The following is an 18,556-nucleotide window of genomic DNA, read 5'->3' on the forward strand; positions in this document are numbered from 1 at the left end:
GTTGGCCTGGTGGGCTGGGCCTCCCTTCCCCGTAACACAGAGCTGCTCTGCTGGGCCGATCGTGCTCCTGGGCCAGCCAGAGGACCCCCATGAGGCGGCGTGCAGGCTAGGAGCAGGCTGTGGGACCCAGGTAAGGGGACCCTAGCCTAGAGTCCTTGGGGTTGGCCACTAGCTACCCTCCCATCCCAGGCTGCAGGGCAGCAGCAGAGCTGGGGCCTTGCCCCTAACTCACCTTGAGGCCCTTCGCTGCCTCACTTTGTTCATCTGTGAACAAAGTGCCCACCTGCCTGCCAGCCGGGGCCCGAAGCAGATGGCATGCTCAGTGCCAGGCGGGAAGCTGGGCCTGCCTGGCTCCCTGGAGGCTGTGGCTGCTGTTATAGCATCTCTCTCCCTCAGCTCCTGCCGGCTTCTCTGACACTTGGGAGAAGCAGCCCCCTCCTGGTGATGGTGGGATACCAAGACAGGCAAGGGCTCCTTGGCCCCTCTCCCAACAGCCCTGATGCCTGGCCATGAGGCCCTGAGGGTTTCTACCTGGGTGTTGACCATTCCCACTTCCACTTTACAGGCAAGGGCTCTAGCCCTGGGTGAGGTGGGGAAGGCTCTGAGTTCACACAGTGTCAGGCTGAGTCCAGGCCTTGGATTAGATCCAGGCCTATTCTGTCCCCCTGGCTGGCTGACAAAGGGGGAAAATGAGGCCAGAGGCTGGGGGGTCCTCAGGCAGCGAGGGCTCGGGTGAGAGGCTCCTGCCACTGGGCTGCCTGTTCCTGGGCTAGGTCTGTTGTGCATGGGGGTCAGGCAGGCAGTACAGCTCTGTTGTGTCCTGGGCTTTCTGGATCTGTGGGCAGGATGGTTGTACGGTCTACATTTGCATGTGAGAGAGTGAGCGAGAGATCATGGAGCTGTGTATGCCCAGGTCAGTGTGAAGTGGCAGTTCGTGGTGCCCTTAGGGCTGGAGGGAAGCTCCGTAAGACCCCCTCAGAGGTCCCAGACCCCCCCCCCCCACCTTAACCTGGGCGAGCTAGAGGCTTGGGCCTCACCCTGTCAGCCACCTTGTTCTCATCACTCATGCTCCCTGGCAATCACAGGTAGGGGTATGCACCCTCACGCAGGCCATGCCCAGGCAGCAGAGCTGCACTCAACTCCCAGCTGGCATCCCTGCAGCCTCCTGGGGGTCATCTGCCCACAGCTTTAGAAGAATCAGGTACAAAGGAGCCAAAGAAATGCATATTCTTCTGTCCCATGCCTGTTCATTCGCTCATTCTCCATCTTTCTTCCTTTCCAGGTTAGATTCCAGTTTTTTGTTTCAGAACCATTTTTTGGCAAGAAAGCCAAGTCAAGAGCCTCTGCTTCCCACTCTGTCCTTCTCCTAGACAGCTCACCCCACCTCCAGCCTCCGTCTCGGCAGACCTGGGTCTGAGCAGCCTTTTTGACTCTCCACTGCACTGTCCCATAGCCATCCAAATGCTCCGGCCTCACCTCAGAAACACTCCACGCGCCCTCCAGCTGCACCAACCCAACCCCAAGTTCACCTGGCTCCCCCCTCATCCCAGCCCATCTAGCCCCTCACCAGGGCCAGCCTGTTTCACCTCATCCTGAGTGTATCCACTGGACTCTATCGCAGCATGGTCCCAGCCACGCCACTGTCCCCGCTCCACTCTTTTCACATGGCAGCCTGAGCTGCCTTTTCTCGTGCTTCCTGAGAAGCCATGTGAGCCAGTGGTTGAGACCGTGGACACTCTGGAGCCAGACTGCCCAGGCTCAACTCTACCTACAAGCTCTCTGGGCCCATGTCCTCCTCTGCAAAGTGGGAAGAATAATCACACCCACTTCAGGAGGTTGTAGTGAGTTGAGTTCTGTGTGGCCTGGCAGTTCTGAACACAGGCCTTGCCGTCACAGGTTCCACTGCTTCCTCACTATGGGCTCTCGGCTGAGGGATCTAACCTGAGATCAAGCCCTTCATCTATAAAATGTGAAGAACAGTTCCCGTCCTCCCTATGTGAGACTCTAGTGTGATACTTGAGAAAAGCATTTAGCACCAAGCCTGGCACACAGTAAACATCTGGAAATGTGGAACAGTGACCAAAGTCCCATCCCTTCCATGGCCGATTGGGCTAGTCCCTGCCTGCCACCCTGGCCGCCTCTCATTTCACATGCCCTCAATCACTCTGCTCCAGCCATAGACTGTTCCTGAAGCCCCCCTTACTACCTGGCCTTTGCACATGCTGTTCCACTTGCCAGGAATACTGTTCCCTCTTCCATATGATCAGCTTCCTCTTCTTATCCTTATCTTGGCTCAGGGTTACCTTGTCAGGAGAATCTTCCTGGACCTCCAGTGCAGTGTTCACCCGTCTGGGTCTTCTTATTGGTGTGACTCTTTGTTTAAAGCCTGCATCCAGGATAGGCATGGTGGTTCATACCTGTAATCCCAACACTGGTAGGCTGAGGCAGGAGTAGTGCTTGAGGGCAAGGAATTCAAGACCAGCCTGGGCAACTACCAGCCCATGTCCTGCCTCCCAGCAGCTTCTTTTGCCTCGGCTCCTGGCCATCTTCCAGCAGCCTTTCCAGGCCTCTGTTCTGCCTCCTCACTGTGGCCTTGACAGACCCTGCTACCACCTGACATTGGCTGCTCCAGGCCCAGCTCTGGACTTCCCGCAGCCTCCCCAGCACCAGTTGCTGCCTGCTGGCGGCTCCCCCAGGCCAAGATCCTGCCTGCCTGCCTGCCTGCATCCCAGCTGCGTCCACAGGCCCAGCGCCTCTCTGACACTGATTCATTGAGGCCCAGCTCATGCCTGTGACAAACCTCCAGACCCAGCTTTCACCTCACGCTGGCCTCGAGTCTAGGCCCAGGTCCTCCCTCGCAGCGGCCTTCCTCAGCCCAGCTCACCTATCACGGACTCTCCCGGGCCAGCTCCTGCCTCCCGGCGGCTTGTCCAGGCCCGAAGCTTTCTCTCCAGGCCCGGCCTCCCCAGGCCCGGCTCCTCCCTGCGCCAGGCCCCTCCGGGCTCAGCCTCCACCCTTCAGTGGACCCTCCAGGCCCAGCTTGTGGCATCACCGTGGCCACTGCTCAGGCTTAGCTCCTGCCTCTGTGGCAGCCTTTATCCTCAGGCCCTCCCTCAGTCTCCCCGTGGCCCCATGGGACCAAGCTGGTGCCTCCCAGTGCCTTGCAGCATTGGCATTCTGGCATCCTCTCCATTGCCAAAATGTCTTCAGGTCAGCCTCTTTTGGCCCAGCTCTTCCTCCCTGCTGTGTCTGGAAGCCCCAGTCTTTCCTTGCAAGAAGCATCATAGGCCCAGCTTCTTCCCACCTCTCGGTAACTTGTGCACACCTCAGCCTTCCTCAAATGGACTTTTCAGGCCCTCCTTTGGCCTCCTGGTGGTCCAGACAGACACAGCGCTTTCCTCAAAGCAGTCTATCAAAGCCTAGGTGTTATCTCATGTGGGCCTTCTGAAGCTTATTTAATACCTGTTTTTCAACCCTTTTGGCAGGTCTTTCTTTTGTACACACTGGCGTCTCCAAGACCATCTGCTTAGTCACGTCTGCCTCTGAAGATGCAACTTCTGTTGTGCCGTGGACATTTTTACCTCAGTTCCTGCCTCACGATGGCCTCTTCAGGCTTTTCTCCTGCCTCTTAACGGACACTCAAGTCTCATCTCCTCTCATGGTGACTTTTTCTGCAGTGCACTTGCGTTATAATGGCCTCTTCTCGATCCAGCTCTATATGTCTTTGATTTTCAACTGCATCTGGAATCCCAAAGCTTCCCTGGACTCTCATGTGTTTAGTTCCTAGCAGTGTGCCTTGACCAAATGCCTATGTCTGCTTTTAATCTTGAAAGTGTATTTCTGACCGATTTGCAGTAAATTCTGCCTATGTCATTTTACAGTGTGGTCTGTTTTATTTAATGTCTCATTGTTTTTCTTGTCTTCTGGGGGTTCAGAGCGGATTGGGCCTCTGCTTTGGCTTTTTGTCTTTGCCCTGGACAGGCCCGAAGCTTCCTCTCCGGGTCTGGCCTCCCCGGGCCTGGCTCCTGCCTGTGCCAGGCCCCTCCGGGCCCAGCCTCCACCTTTCAGTGGACCCTCCAGGCCCAGCTCCTGGCATCACCGTGGCCACTGCTCAGGCTTAGCTCCTGCCTTTGTGGCAGCCTTTATCCTCAGGCCCTCCCCCAGCCTCCCCGTGGCCTCATCAGACCAAGCCTGGTGCTCATTTCAGGTCTTCTTTTTAAATATTTTTTCCTGTTAACTTTTTTTTTATCCTCTTGGTCTGTCACCCAGGCTTGGGTGTCATCATGTGATCATGGTTCCACTGCAGCCTTGGCCTTTTGGCCTCCACGGATTTTCCCCAGTCATCATCTTCGGTAGCGGGGCCTACAGGCAGATGTTGCCATTTCTGACTAATTTCTGGTTTGGTTTGAGAGGTTGGTTTTCACTCTGTTGCTTAGAGTGGTCTTTTTTTTTTTTTTTATTTTTTTTTTTATTTTTTTTGAAATGGAGTCTCACTCAATTGCCCAGTCTAGAGTGAAGTGGCAGGATCTCAGCTCACTGCAACCTTGGCCTCCTGGGTTCAAGTGATTCTCCTACTTCAGCCTCCTGAGTAGCTGGGATTGTAGGTGAGTGCCACCAAGACCAGCTAATTTTTGTATTATTAATATAGATGGGGTTTAACCATGTTTTTCAGGTAGGCTGGTCTTAAACTCTTGGACAAAAATAATCCTCTGTCCTGGGCCTCTCAAAGTGCTGAGATTACAAACACGAACCATCATCCATGGCCTGTCCTTTGCTTGCCATGTACTACTAAGAATTTACTTTTTGATTAATATACTATGGTTATATACATTTTTGAATATATATATATATATATTTTTTTTTTTTTTTTTAAGTTTTCTGGGATATCGATTTTTTCTTTCTTTTTTGAGACAAGTTACTGCTTTGTCATTCAGCCTGAAGTGCAGTGGTGTGATCTCGGCTCACTGCAACTCCTGCCTTCTTGGCTTAAGTGATCCTCCCACCTTGGCCTTCTGAGTAGATGGGAGAGCTGCCATGCCCATCTAATTTTTATATTTGTATAGAGACAGGGTCTCATCCAGTTTCAAACTCTTGGGCTCAAGTGATCCTCCCCGCTCAACCTCCCGCTGTGCTGCGATTACAAGTGTGAGGCACTACACCTGGTCTGCCATTTTCTCTTTATGGATCATTAAGGATTTACCTTTTAATTAGTGTACTATAAACGTATATGTAGATATGTGTGTATATATTTATATGTGAATATTTATGTGTATATCTTTTTATAGCATGCACACCCACCCACCATAAACATTGTGAAAGAGATATTTGCATACCCAGAAATTGATAAGCTTCTTCCAGCTTTTGAAACGACCCTTAGCACAAATATGAAAGAAGTACAAAGTATCATTATTAATGACCATGGACCAAGATGACCATGAGTCAGTAGTACTTTGCAGCTCAACGACCTTCCAGTGGAGCATCTCAAAGGGCTGGATGTATCTGAACGTCATAACCTTTTGCATTCATTAGGATGCTTTGTAATTATTACTTCTCTTGAAACCTCATTGTGACCCTCATCAGTGTGGAATCAGAAGCTATTTCCCAAATCTTAGAGATATTGAATAACAGCTTTTGTAAGGAAATAGTTATTGCATTTGGTTTGTCATGACAATTTCCTGGCCTAGGCAGATGAAATATTGCAGAAGTGTGTGTGTGTGTGTGTGTGTGTGTGTGTGTGCGCGCACGCGCGCACGCGTACATTCTTATACACAGATGTGGAGGTAGAAGTAGGGGGTTGAATTTGATAAAACCAGGTGTAGGCTTTTGGGATGGGCACTTTTTTGGCAGCAGCTGTGTAACTGTGTAACTCTAGAGTTAAGAAATAATTGTGTCAATTTTCTCTCCCAGAAAATAAAGATTATAATTCCTGCCTTGATATGTCAATTAGGTGGTCCACTATATGCAAAATAGCTAGTATATAATAGGTGCTGAATAAATACTACTTTCTGTAGCTCATTCTTAATTACTGCTTAATTTTGAAAAGTTTAGAATAATGATATCTTTTAAAAAATTATTTGTAATTATTATAAAGAAATCTAAGTCCTATAGAAAAGTACAAAGAGGCTGGGCATGGTGGCTCATGCCTGTAATTCCAACAATTTGGGAGGCTGAGGTGGTCAGATCACTTGAACTCAGGAGTTCAAGACAAGTATGAGCAACATAGCAAGATCCCGTCTCTATAAAAAATTATAAACCAGTTATGGTAATGAGCACCTGCAGTCCCAGCTACTCAGGAGGCTGAGGCAGTGGATCACTAGAACCCAGGAGTCTGAGACTTCAGCCTGGCAGAGAGAGTGAGACGAGAGAGAGAGAGAGATAACAAATAATGAAATTTTCAAGTACCGAAAAATAACTCAACATTAGGTGATATGGCTGGGTGCTATATCTCATACCTGCAATCTCAGCAGTTTGGGAGGCCGAGGTGGGTGGATCCCTTGAAGTCTGGAGTTGGAGACCAGCCTGGCCAACATGGTGAAACACTCTCTCTACTAAAATTTCCAAAATTATCCAGGCGTCGTGGTGGGCGCCTGTAACCCCAACTACTCGAGAGGCTGAGGGACAAAAACCACTTGAGCCCGGGAGGCAGAGATTGCAGTGAGCCGAGATTGTACCATTCCACTCCAGCCTGGGTAACAGAGTGAGGGTATCTCACAAAAAAAGGTGATAATTAATTCAAAATTCTTTTTGTACAAAGAGGTAGTTAGATGAATAGATAAATTGATAAAAAATAACTACATATTTTGTGTTTAGTTTAAATGTATATGTTTCATTTGCCTGATACAACAGAAGCTGAAGGAACTAAAGTAAGGTGGGAGAATTTCTGAACTTCCGATAAATGCCTGTGTGCAAGTGATACCTTTTTATTCAACAGTCATTAAAATTATGAAAAAGATAAATGTGTCATGATTCTTTTTAATCTGCAGTTTCTGTCTTCACCCACAGCTGCTGTATTTTTGAAATTGGTTTGATAGTTTCTGTTTAATGCTTGTATACTTGGATGACATCTCTCTTGAGAGAATATTCTTGATTCATTTTTCTTTAGTTCTTTAATTTCTGACTATTGTCATCTGGTTCTGGCTGGAGCTATGAGAAGGTCTGAGGCTGGCTGGAGGTTCTTCTCACATGTGTGTTATATTTTCCTGCCGACAGGCCAGTGGAGTAGTTTTTTTATCATTGAGGTTCAGTAGCTTAGACAGGGTTGGCTCTAGGTCAGTCATTCTGTATTAGTTTTTCCAGATATATGGTGTGCCTTTTGACTACTGATTATGTACTTCTCTATCTCTGCATTCCTTCATTTCCTTCTTTCTTATTTACTCTCTCTCCTTTTCTTCCCTCCCTTCTTTTCTCCCTCCCTCCATTCCTTCTCTCTTCCCTCCCTCCCTCCCTCCCTTCCTTTCTCCCTCCCTCCCTCCCTTCCTTTCTCCCTCCCTCCCTTCCTTCCTCCCTTCCTTTCTTTCTTCCTTCCTTCCTTCCTTCCTTCCCTCCCTTCCTTCCTCCCCTTACTCCTCCATTCTTACATTTCTTCCTTTCTTTCAAGACTGTGTCTTGCTCTGTCACCCAGGTTCTAGAACAAAGTGGTATAATTATAGGTCACTGCAGCCTTAAACACCTGGGCTTAAAAAATCTTCCTGCCTCAGCCTCCCTGAGGCTCAGTTGGGAGAGCAGTGATAATTTTATTTGTCTTTTTTCGGACTCTGTTCTTGGAACAAGATGAGTTAGTAGATTGTGCCAACTTTCAAATAAGATCTCTAACAGTATCCAATGAACTCTGTTCTGTTGATCACATATTTTAGAAGGTAGATATATGCTTACCAAATTTCAAATGATTTGAAGTTGACAGGGACAACTACTTCATTGGATGATGGGATCTAGATCTTCAAAAAATATTATTAATGGGCCTATTTAATAGGAAATTTGGTTGGGATAACTTATAAATTCCTATAGTTGAATTAAACACTTTCCACTGCTTGAGTTCAGATAGCTGTGAAAAAATTTGACTACAAGCTCTAAATGAGTCAGTGAGTTGTCAGGCTTGCCCAAAGTGTTTATCCAGTCTTAGCTGGTGGTAGCAAAAGCGTGGATGACAAAAAAGATGAAAGTATTTATTGTAAACAGTCTATTCGTTGACGGTCAGGAAGCCCATGAAATACTGTCGTCAGATTTGAGCCTCAGTTTTCAGAGCTATAGGGACGTCCCTTGCCCAGAAGAATGAGCATGTTGTAAGAGAAAAGGTTGAATAAGATGTAGGCATTTGGTTTTATAAAAAGAATATGTAGCAAGCAGTTTATTATTAGGAGAGTTTTAAGGGAAGTAAGTTAGAAAAACACTTAAGATACAGAAAGCGAAACCAGCACCAAAAGGTAAATTTGGTCAAGATGGATATGAATACATTTGTAATAATGAATATCATCTAAAAATGGAATCACATATTTTATCAGGTCATCAGGTTTTCTTCCCATGTTGGTGAAGGATTTACGATAATTAAAACTACCTTTTATTGAGTATTTGTATATTCCAGATTCTCTGCTTTGTGCTTTATGTAATTCTTTCAACAGCCCTCTAAGACAGGTCATTTATAATTACCATTAATTTACTTGTTACTACCTTTACGTCCTATAAAGACTTAGATATTGTTGGTAGGTAGAGTCAGAGTGATTTTTGTGTCAAATCCTGGCTCTACCACTTACTGTGTTACTTTGTACAGATTATTTATACTTTTTTTTTTTTTTTCCTTTTAGCTGGAGTCTTGCTTTGTCACCCAGGCTGGAGTATAGTGCCACGATCCTCCACCTCCCAGGTTCAAACAATTCTCCTGCTTCAGGCTCCTGAGTACCTGGGATTACAGGCATGCACACTATGTCTGGCTAATTTTTATATATTCAGTAGTGATGAGGTTTCACCATGTTGGCCAGGCTGGTCTTGAACTCCTGACCTCATGATCCTCCCGCTTCAACCTCCCAAAGTGCTGGGATTACAGGCATGAGCCACTGCACCTGGCCTCCTCCTGTATACTTTAAATCATCTTTAGATTACTTATAATACCCAACACAATATAAATGCTATGTAAATAGTTTTTATATATTTTAAAATTTGTAATATTTTTTATTATTTTTTTCTGAATATTTTTAACCGTTGGTTGGTTGAATATGTGGATGCAAAACTTGCAGATTTGGAGGGCTGACTGTACCTACTTTTTATGGTTGTTGGGAGGATTAACACAGCAAATGTGTAGACAGATATTGCATGGTATGAAATGAACCCTCTGTAATCGCTACCTGTTAGTGTCCTTTCACTTTTATCGGGATGAGGTTAGCATCTTTTTGAATAATGCACTTTAGAAAGGAGGCCTCAATGTAAAAATGGTTCTCACTTTTTGAGAAAAGAGCTGATTAGAATACAAAAGAAATTGCCATTGTGGGAAAATGGTCTGCAATCATGGTCACATTTCTATGGTCTCTTTTTAAAAATCAGATCTGTGGCGTTGCCAGTTCCTTCTGCCTTTTGTGAGTTTAGGTTTGATGTGCTTCGGGGCTTTGATTGGACTTTGCGCTTGCATTTGCCGAAGCTTATATCCCACCATCGCCACGGGCATTCTCCATCTCCTTGCAGGTAGGTTTTGCCATCATACTTACCTTTTAGCTTCTTCCTGTCTCCTTAGGGACCAAAGAGTTATAAATCTTGAGTGTTCACGTATTAACTGCCCTGTCACATTGCCTGAAAAGCTCTTTACTGTGTTTTTACCCAGCCATGTTTTTTTTTTTTTCCTAAATTTTCCCTCAAGGTCTGTGTACACTGGGCTCAGTAAGTTGTTACGTTGCTGGAATCGAACTACTCCACCAGAAACTTGAGCTCCCTGAGAATGTATCAGGTGAATTTGGATGGTCCTTCTGCCTGGCTTGTGTCTCAGCTCCCTTACAGTTCATGGCTTCTGCTCTCTTCATCTGGGCTGCTCACACCAACCGGAAAGAGTACACCTTAATGAAGGCATATCGTGTGGCATGAGCAAGAAACTGCCTGCTTTACAGTTGCCATTTTATTTTTTTAAAATAATACTGATACTTTCCTCGCCTCTCTCTCAGTTGTTTCTAATTTTTATTTTATTTGTGGATATACCATTTTACTATAAAAATCTATTTTATTTATACGCATACAGCACTAAATACACACTTAATACCACTCAAATTTATGTGGTTTACTTGAAGTGATGCCATCTTTCAAATAAACTAATATAGGTCTAGACAGAAAGAAATGGATAGAGACTTGACACAAATTTATGAAAGAGAATTGGCGGAGGAATTTGACCCAAACAAGTTCTGCTAATGTCTGTTAGACTTTTCAGTAAAACTAAAGTAAGTATCTGTTCAACTGAAAACTCTCTAATTGTTTCTCTGGGAATCCTCTCATCATTGTCCAAACTTCATGTTCACTTTGCTGTTGTAGATAGCCAGTCAGCCAGCAGTATTAGTGCTACTTTCAAAGACGTAAGCACTATAAAATTGGGAAATTATCTAATGTCATTGTCCCTAAGCATTGGCACATAGCTTCATCTGAGTTGAGATATGGCAGCTGTTTATATCTGCACTGTGTCTGTCTACAAAAAGTGAAAAATACAATGTTTACTTGAAATTTTAACTTTGTAACTGCAAGAATTCCAATTCAGCCAGACAAGGATTAAGATTATTATTTTTAACTCTCCATAAAATTTGTAGTACGACCGACTCATTTGGGACGTTTTTCCTTTTCTCTTCAGGTACCAGAGTTATTGAAAGCGTGCTTACCTTTTAACATTACATTACAGTTACAAAGTAACATTCCCCAACTGCTATTTAGTTACTCTAGCCCAGTACCATATAGAACCGTTCACCATAATGACCCTCCAGAGCTGGGAAACCTACCACAAGATCTAAAGTTTGGCTGTCCATCAACCGCCAACTATGGTCTTTATTTCTTGTGGTAATATGATGTGCCTTTCCTTGCCTAAATCCCTTCCTGGTGTATATTAGTTTTATTTAATGTCTTCTAATTCAGTCATTTTTATAAGTATGTCTATAAACATTGAACATTATAAAATCTTATTTATTTATTCCACTACTGTAGCAATTGACAGATTTAAAATAAAAAGTAACCTCATAATTTCTTACCATAACCTAAATGTCTTTTTAAAAAAATAAAATAGAAAATGAAAAGGACTCAATGAATTGTATGTAGAGTGTCTGAACTGATTTGAATCTCAACACTTTAGGATAAAGAAGTGGCGAGGAATCTCTGTGCTTGTCTGTGGAAAGTGAATCTTGCTGTACAGGGCTGTCCTTATGTCCTGTGTTTGGGTCTCTTGTTTTACCTTATGGAAAATGAAACCTCCTTGCCCCTGTTAGAAATAAGAAAATCTTTCTTTTATTTTTCAGAATTTTAAACCAGTTACTCAAAAGTAGTTTCGTGATGTCTACATGTCACACTTAATGTGGCTAGTTTTCTGTAAAGTCATTTAGTGGCTGTGGATGTTTGTGTTCTATATTAAACAGTCAAGTCAGCTTCTGACTTAGAACAAAGCCAGCATTGCTCTATAGCCAATTATTGTCCATGAAATGGCTGGTTAACTCAGGCTTCTATCTAATCTTAATTCTTAAAGATTCCTTGCCCTTCAGCCCCTTCTGTGGAAGGTGGAAAAGAGAAAAGCTAAGTGAACAAACAAAACACCTTTGGGAATGGGATATGGAAATTTTGGGGAGCATGACATTTTTGTATCGGTCAGTTATTTTAAACGATGTATCTGCCTCTTACTACCCCGGAGTTACATGGGAAGCTGTCACCGTAACCTCTGCTGCTGAGTATGTGTTGTGCTTGGCATATTTAGCGTGTTGCAGGGTAGCTGAGGTCATCTTTCCTGCAAAGACTCTTCTTTGGAATATATAGTGCTGTATTGTTTCATTTAATGGGAAACAGATTCTAATCAGATTGAACCATATGAAACTGCTGATATAGTCAACCGTTTTTCATCAACCTAATACATAAAATCCGTGGCAAGGCAAATCCTATTAGTCTCTTTTCATTTAATCTTTGAAAGCAACCTCCAAAGTAAAAAATTAATATTCAGATTTTTCAGAATGAATTTTATGGCAATTTAAGAAATGTGTTTAAAGACCTTTTTAATTTTATAGCTCCTAACTAAATGATGTGGGTAAATATCTTCTATGATTTTTAGCAAAAGACTCATTTCAAAATTTATTAAGTATAGCCAAAAACACCAGAATTTGGTACAACAAAAAAAGGAATTCTAGAATAATTTATTCAGGTAACACTAAGTATGCCTTTTGTCTGCATCATATTATGCTAGAGTTTCAAATTCATAATCTAATGGCAATGTGTTAAAATTTCGCCTGCTGTAGTGGGGTGTGTGTGTGTGCACATATGCACGTGTTCATTAAGGGAGAGGACAGGGTTGACAATCACTCCTCGGTGAACTCATTTAGTCATATGATTGAGAAGAATGAGATGACCACAAAACATAATTTCGTTTGTTTCTCCATTCCAGAAACATCGCCAAATTGCAGACTAACATCGTTAAAACCTATAGATCCTGTCATGTTCAATTGACTGTAAAATACATTGATCAGGTCATTTTAATACTTAGCCTTCATATAAACTTTTACTAAAAATGAAAACAACCTGTTAACCTAATTTTGCTGATTGCAAAACTTTCTTTTCCTTTTCTTTCTATTTTTTTGAAATGGAGTCTCGCTCTGTCACCCAGGCTGGAGTGCAGTGGCCCAATCTCTGCTCATTGCAACTTCCACCTCCTGGTTTCAAGCAATTCTACCTGAGCCTACGGAATAGCTGGGATTACAGGTGTGCGCCACCATGCCCAACTAGTTTTTGTATTTTTAGTAGACATGGGATTTTACCATGTTGACCAGGCTGGTCTCGAACTCCTGACCTCAAGTGACCCACCCACCTTGGCCTCCCAAAGTGCTGGGAATTTCAGGCATGAGCCACTGCACCTGCCTGATTGCAAAACATTCTGAAATTAGCAGCTAAAAGAGCAGTTAATGGGTGTAGCTCTGATGATGCAAATTGTTATTTCACAAGCTTCATGCAGCCATGTCCTGGCGTAGATGGGTGGAGTCTTTTGTCCTCTTTTCAGCACTCTTCTCAAAGGGAATAATGATTCATACATTGAAAAGCGAGGAATAAACAAGGAAACACGTCTAAATTATATTTCTGTTGCTCATCAGGTGTTTTTATACTCACATCATAATAAGACACTTTCGACTGGGATCAAATTACAGATATATGCCATCATCTTGCAGATTCATGATGTGAAAGTCCTCAATTGTGAAAGAGTAACAGAATAATTATTTGCCTTACAGACGAAGTTGCCATAGAGACATTACATTCTCTTCAGTGCCAGAATTTCTATTACTAGCACTACATGTATGCAAATAGACATTATTTGACATATAAACAATTACATACTTTCAGTAAACTTTTATAAAAGCAAGATCCATTTATATGACTGCGTATTTGCAAAGTTTTAGAAATGTGAAATGAGAGAATTTTCTTTCTGTTGCTACACCTTTTAAAATATCTGAGTTACTAAATGATGTCCAGTGTTACTGTCTCAGGATGTGAACTTTGCCTTATCTGTCCTGCAGCCTGTCAGCCTCTCCCAGTCTTCCAGCCTCTTGTTCATCTTTTTGCCCCTTAGCTTGTATTGTCATGGTATGCTCACAAGCATCTTTGGTTCTCTTGCTCCTATAATTTCCCATGACACCTTCCTTCACAGTCCTTAGCCTTACCTTCATGGACTGTGCTGTCCAGTTTTCTTAAGATATCAAGTATGGCTGTTCAGAACTGCAAAGTTGATTCTATAAAAATTATGCCATGCGCCTTCAACTGCTTTATAATTCTAAGCATCTCTATTGATCTTTTAACAGCCTGCCACACATTTTTCCAAGTCTCTACAAAAGTTAGTTGTCGGAATTCTTTTTTCTACCTGCTTAATGTCCACGGAATGAGTTTATGCTCTTTTAGAAGGGAATATTGGAGTCAACTCTTGTAGTATCTCTGAGCCTTATTTGCTTCTCTATATAAAAGAAGAATATATTATCAGGGTTGGAGAGATTGCTGGAATCAGGGCATCCACAAGGAGCAGCATAGTATATGGTGGTTAAATATTTAGCTTGGGAGACAGAATACTAACTTTGTAATCCCAGGTCTACCTCTTGTCTCTTAGCCTTTCCATACACCCCTTTTCCCATCTGTGAAATGCTGTGATTATCATATGTCTCAGAGTTGTGATGAGGATTATGTAAATTGCTTAGCATAAAGTAGTCACTCAGAAACTGCTAGTTGTGACTGGTTGCATTATGAGGGATTGGGGTTGCCAAGCCTATCAAGTGGTGGCTCTTAGCCAAAGCTGCACATTGGAATTTCCTGGAGAACTAAAAAAAAATGCTTTCATTCCAGAGAATCTGATTTAGGCCTGGGCTGTGGTCAGGTCACTGCAGTTTTTAAAATCTTTCCAAGTGATTCCAGTGGGCAGCTATATGTGAAAGCCATGTTTAAAAGCCAGAAACAGGATTCTTTCTCTCCTAGGCAGATTGTGAAAGAGATAGTGGGCTGTGGAGTAATCAGACCTGGCTCAGGGTCTGTAGTGTGCCTTCTAAAAGCCATTTCTCTTCTGTGCTTTCCACGCTCTCTTCTGTTGACTGGCTCTTTGTGACAGCTCCCAATCCATCACACCTCTGAGGCTTGGAGGTGTGTATGAAGAGTCTGCCACGCTGAACCAGTGCACTGCTGGTTCACAGGTTCAGATTTGGTAGGATGTAATAGGAAGCCTTGTTTGTTTTGGCTTCATTTCCAAACTATTTTCTCTAATCCAGTACTTTCAGGGACCCTGTAATTTGAGGTGATTAGGCCTCTATAAAGAAAGTGAATATTTTGATCCCTGTCTGGTTATCAGTTCATTGTGTTCATACAGTTGGTTAAAACTAGGAAGGAAAGAGGCATGCATGGGTGATTAACTTCTACCCAAGCTAGACATTCTGAGGATGAACATATAACAGCATTATCTATAAAATGGGATATTACCCGCCTCAGTAGGTTTTTGTGATGGTTACATAAGAAGGTATATGTGTAAGTGGTTAGCACACCTCCTGAAACGTAAGAGCTCAAAAAGTGTTTGGTATTATTTGGCGATTAATGCAGTTTATGGGAAGGAGGCAGCCTTTGCCTGATCTGTGTGGTGAAGCTCTAGGGCATGCAGGCCTCTGGCTGTTGGGACTTACCACAACGCTACACTCCAGTGGGGATTAGAAGTGAGGCTGGTGCTACGTTATTGGGGAAGAGTCTTCTGTTTCCAGTTCAGGTTTGTTTCAAAACAGAAAGAGCTTCATTATTGTTGTATTTTTGGCCATACAAGCATCTCAGAGTGGAAGAATTTTTGCTTTTAAAACTCATATTTTAATTCTTTTTCTCAAGTAGGACGGCACTGCTGTGGAACTTCTGGTCTTTTAATGATTGTGCTAGATCAGTTGTAAATCAAGATAAATGTATCAAAAACCGTTCTGTTAGTCCATTTTTGATTCTGTAACAGAATACTTGATAGTGGGTAATTTATAAAGAATAGAAATTTATTTTTTATGGTTCTGGAGGTTGGAAAGTCCAAGGTACATGCAGATTTGGCAATTCTGATTCCAAGACAACACTTGGTGTGCTGCATGCTTCAGAGGGGAGGAAAGCTGTTATTCACATGGCAGAAGAATAGAAGGGCAAAGAGAGTGCCAGACTGTATTAATCAATCCATGAGGGTGGAACCCTCGTGGCCTAATCACCTCTCAAAGACTCCACATCCTAACACTGTTAAAATGGCAATTAAATTTTGACATGTGTTTTGGAAAGGGCAAACTTTCAAACCATAGCACTATCTCTATGTTATTTAAAATTGGACTCAGGTCCATTGAGGGAACTGGAAGAACTTGGATTCCTGTGCTTTGTTTGCAGGCTCCTGAAATCAGTCTCTACCACATGCAATCCAATTAGATTTGGACAGTTGTTTTCAAGTTCTGAGGGTGGAAGTAGATTTCAGGGACCCACACCATGGTTCTACTGCTGACTCGGTGGGTATTATTCATGAGCACTTAACGAGATGCCAAGTAGCACTTGTTACCATGGACTCAAAGGAGGATTCAAAGATATGAAAGATAAGACATTATCTAAAAAATTCTAAAGAGAATTCAAACACTTGAAGCTAAAACACCCTTCTGGTTAATATTGTGAACTTGATTGGATTGGAGGGTGCAAAGTATTGTTCCTGGGTGTGTCTGTGAGGGTGTCACCAAAGGAGATGACATTTGAGTCAGTCAGTCAGTGGACTGGGAAAGGCAGACCCACCCTCAGTCTGGGTGGGCACCATCTAATCAGCTGCCAGCATGGCCAGAATAAAAAGCAGGTGGAAGAACGTGGAAAGACTAGACTGAGTCTTCTGGCCTCCATCTTTGTCCTGTGTTGGGTGCTTCCTGCCCTCAAACATTGGACTCCAAGTTCTCCAGCTTTGGGACTCATGAACCTCTGACCACCAACTGAAGGCTGCACTTTTGGCTTCCCTACTTCTGAGGTTTCGGGACTTGGACTGCCATCCTTGCTCATCAGCTTGCAGATGGCTTATTGTGGGACCTCACCTGGTGATCACATGAGTCAATACTCCTTCCCCAACTTCCCTTTATATATACATCCATCCTGTGAGTTTCATCCCTTTAGAAAACTCTAATACAGCCCTCCAGGACTAACTTAGAGGCAGCAAGTACTCAATTTATCATCCTAACTATTCACCCCAGGCCTTGCCCCTCCACTGAAACTCCCCAACCCCCAAGCATTTGAAATATGGTGTCTGGGAGAGGGAAAGAGAGGGAAAGGCCTTGAGCCTTTGAGTGGAGAGTGCTGTGGCCTCTCCCTCTTCCTCATAGAAGATTAGGCGCAGACTCCTTCCTATGCGCTAGATGCTACTTTAGGTGAACAAGTAGGGCTACTCTAATTAATTCATGACTTTAACATCCATAGAACTACTCTGAGTTTAAACAGATCTGTTTGCTATCCCAATTCTTTTGACTGGTTGAGAAAATTTGGGCAAGTTCTGTCATTCTTTGGGTCTCAGTAGGATAATAATGCCCATTTTTCATGTTCACTGTGAGGTTTATAAGGTAATCTATATGAAGTGCCTAGCATGGAGTCTGGTACATTTTAAGCTTTCAATACATGCTAACCGTTATTAATCTTCAGACGATTTCAAATCCCCAGTCCTGCCTTCTCTCCTAAATTCCAAGTGCATATTCCTAAGTGCCTTCGAGACAGCCCCATTGAACATATTCATGATTCCTAAAATGTACTATGTTTAAATTTACACTCATCTTTCTTCTCAAAACTGCACCAATTCTCATCTGTTTAACATGTTTTCTCATCAACTAGACTTTTAATGCTGACATCATCTTGGACTCCTCCTGTTCCCTGGCCCTCTAGATTCAATTAGTTATCAAGGTTTTTGATTCTATTCCAGTAATGCCTATGTCACTGAAACTCTCCTGTCTGGTCACCTCAGTTTAGGTTTCCGCCCGGATGATGATGGTAGTCTCTCTGCCGGTCTCCTCGCCAATAGCTAGCTCACCTGAAACCCGTTGTGCACATCTTGCCAGCCTAATGTGGCAAAGCATAGATATGATCGCATCAACCTTTTACCCCAAAACCTTCAATGACTCTCTGCTGCTTACGAAATAAAGTCTCCATTTTGTCTAACATCTAAGCTGTAACACTGTATAGCTCTGTCTTTGAATAATTTTCTCCTTTTCCTCTCCTTGTACTTTGGTCACAGTCATTGTAGACCCAATCTGGACTTTCTTATATCCGTGATTCATCTCATAGTGCCTTGTTTATGGAATGCTATTCTCCACATAACTCAAATCTTGATCCATACCACTTCACCACACTTCCAGTTTCAAAAATCATGATCACTTATTTACCAAATGAAATAACTGAGGACCCATGTCAAATGTCTTGCCCTTCTGATTCCCTGTAGCATTCTGAGTAGCCCCCTTCTTGCCGCTTTTGCCACTTTCGATTTTGTGTAACAGTGATTGTTGTGCATTATCATCCTTCCTACTAGAACTTATTGCCTATTTAATCATTGTGTCCCTCCGACATCTCCCACATTGCCTTGCCAAGAATAGTTCCTCAATAAATGAGAGTGGCTTCTGAGTTATAATCCTTGAAATTATTAGAAAGCTACAATGTAAGATATATACATGAAACTAGATTAACTAGAGAAGAATTAGAATTGATAGACAAGCGCTCAAATTCAACACTTTGGAGAGAATAGGCTATGGAATAAGTCTTTCAAGGTAATTTTGAGATTTACACATCTCCCACCTCTTGCCCTGGAACCGGAAGAAGATGAGAGTTTGGTGGTTTGTCAATTGCGATATCACATCCACAATTTTACCCAATC

General features: G+C 43.3%; 2 protein-coding genes across 21 annotated transcripts in view; both read left to right on the forward strand.

The window, feature by feature from the left end:
• Positions 1-3,873, forward strand: part of LOC103788015 (uncharacterized) — a 66,498-nt gene extending 62,625 nt beyond the window's left edge. For all 20 annotated transcript variants that reach the window (XR_013527680.1, XR_013527681.1, XR_013527677.1 and 17 more), the window contains one exon: positions 3,486-3,873. The gene's annotated coding sequence lies outside the window, so the exon portion shown is untranslated. The remainder of the gene's footprint in view (positions 1-3,485) is intronic.
• Positions 3,874-9,524: 5,651 nt separating this feature from the next.
• LOC144579632 (claudin domain-containing protein 1-like) lies at positions 9,525-11,249 on the forward strand (the record flags this gene model as incomplete). The annotated part of the gene is made up of 2 exons (XM_078352413.1): positions 9,525-9,669; positions 9,842-11,249. Coding segments are annotated over 2 exons (366 nt in total), but the record flags the coding sequence as incomplete, so codon positions are not given.
• Positions 11,250-18,556: the final 7,307 nt, after the last annotated feature.

The sequence above is a fragment of the Callithrix jacchus genome, chromosome 15, assembly GCF_049354715.1.
Source record: "Callithrix jacchus isolate 240 chromosome 15, calJac240_pri, whole genome shotgun sequence".
NCBI classification, from domain to species: domain Eukaryota; kingdom Metazoa; phylum Chordata; class Mammalia; order Primates; family Cebidae; genus Callithrix; species Callithrix jacchus.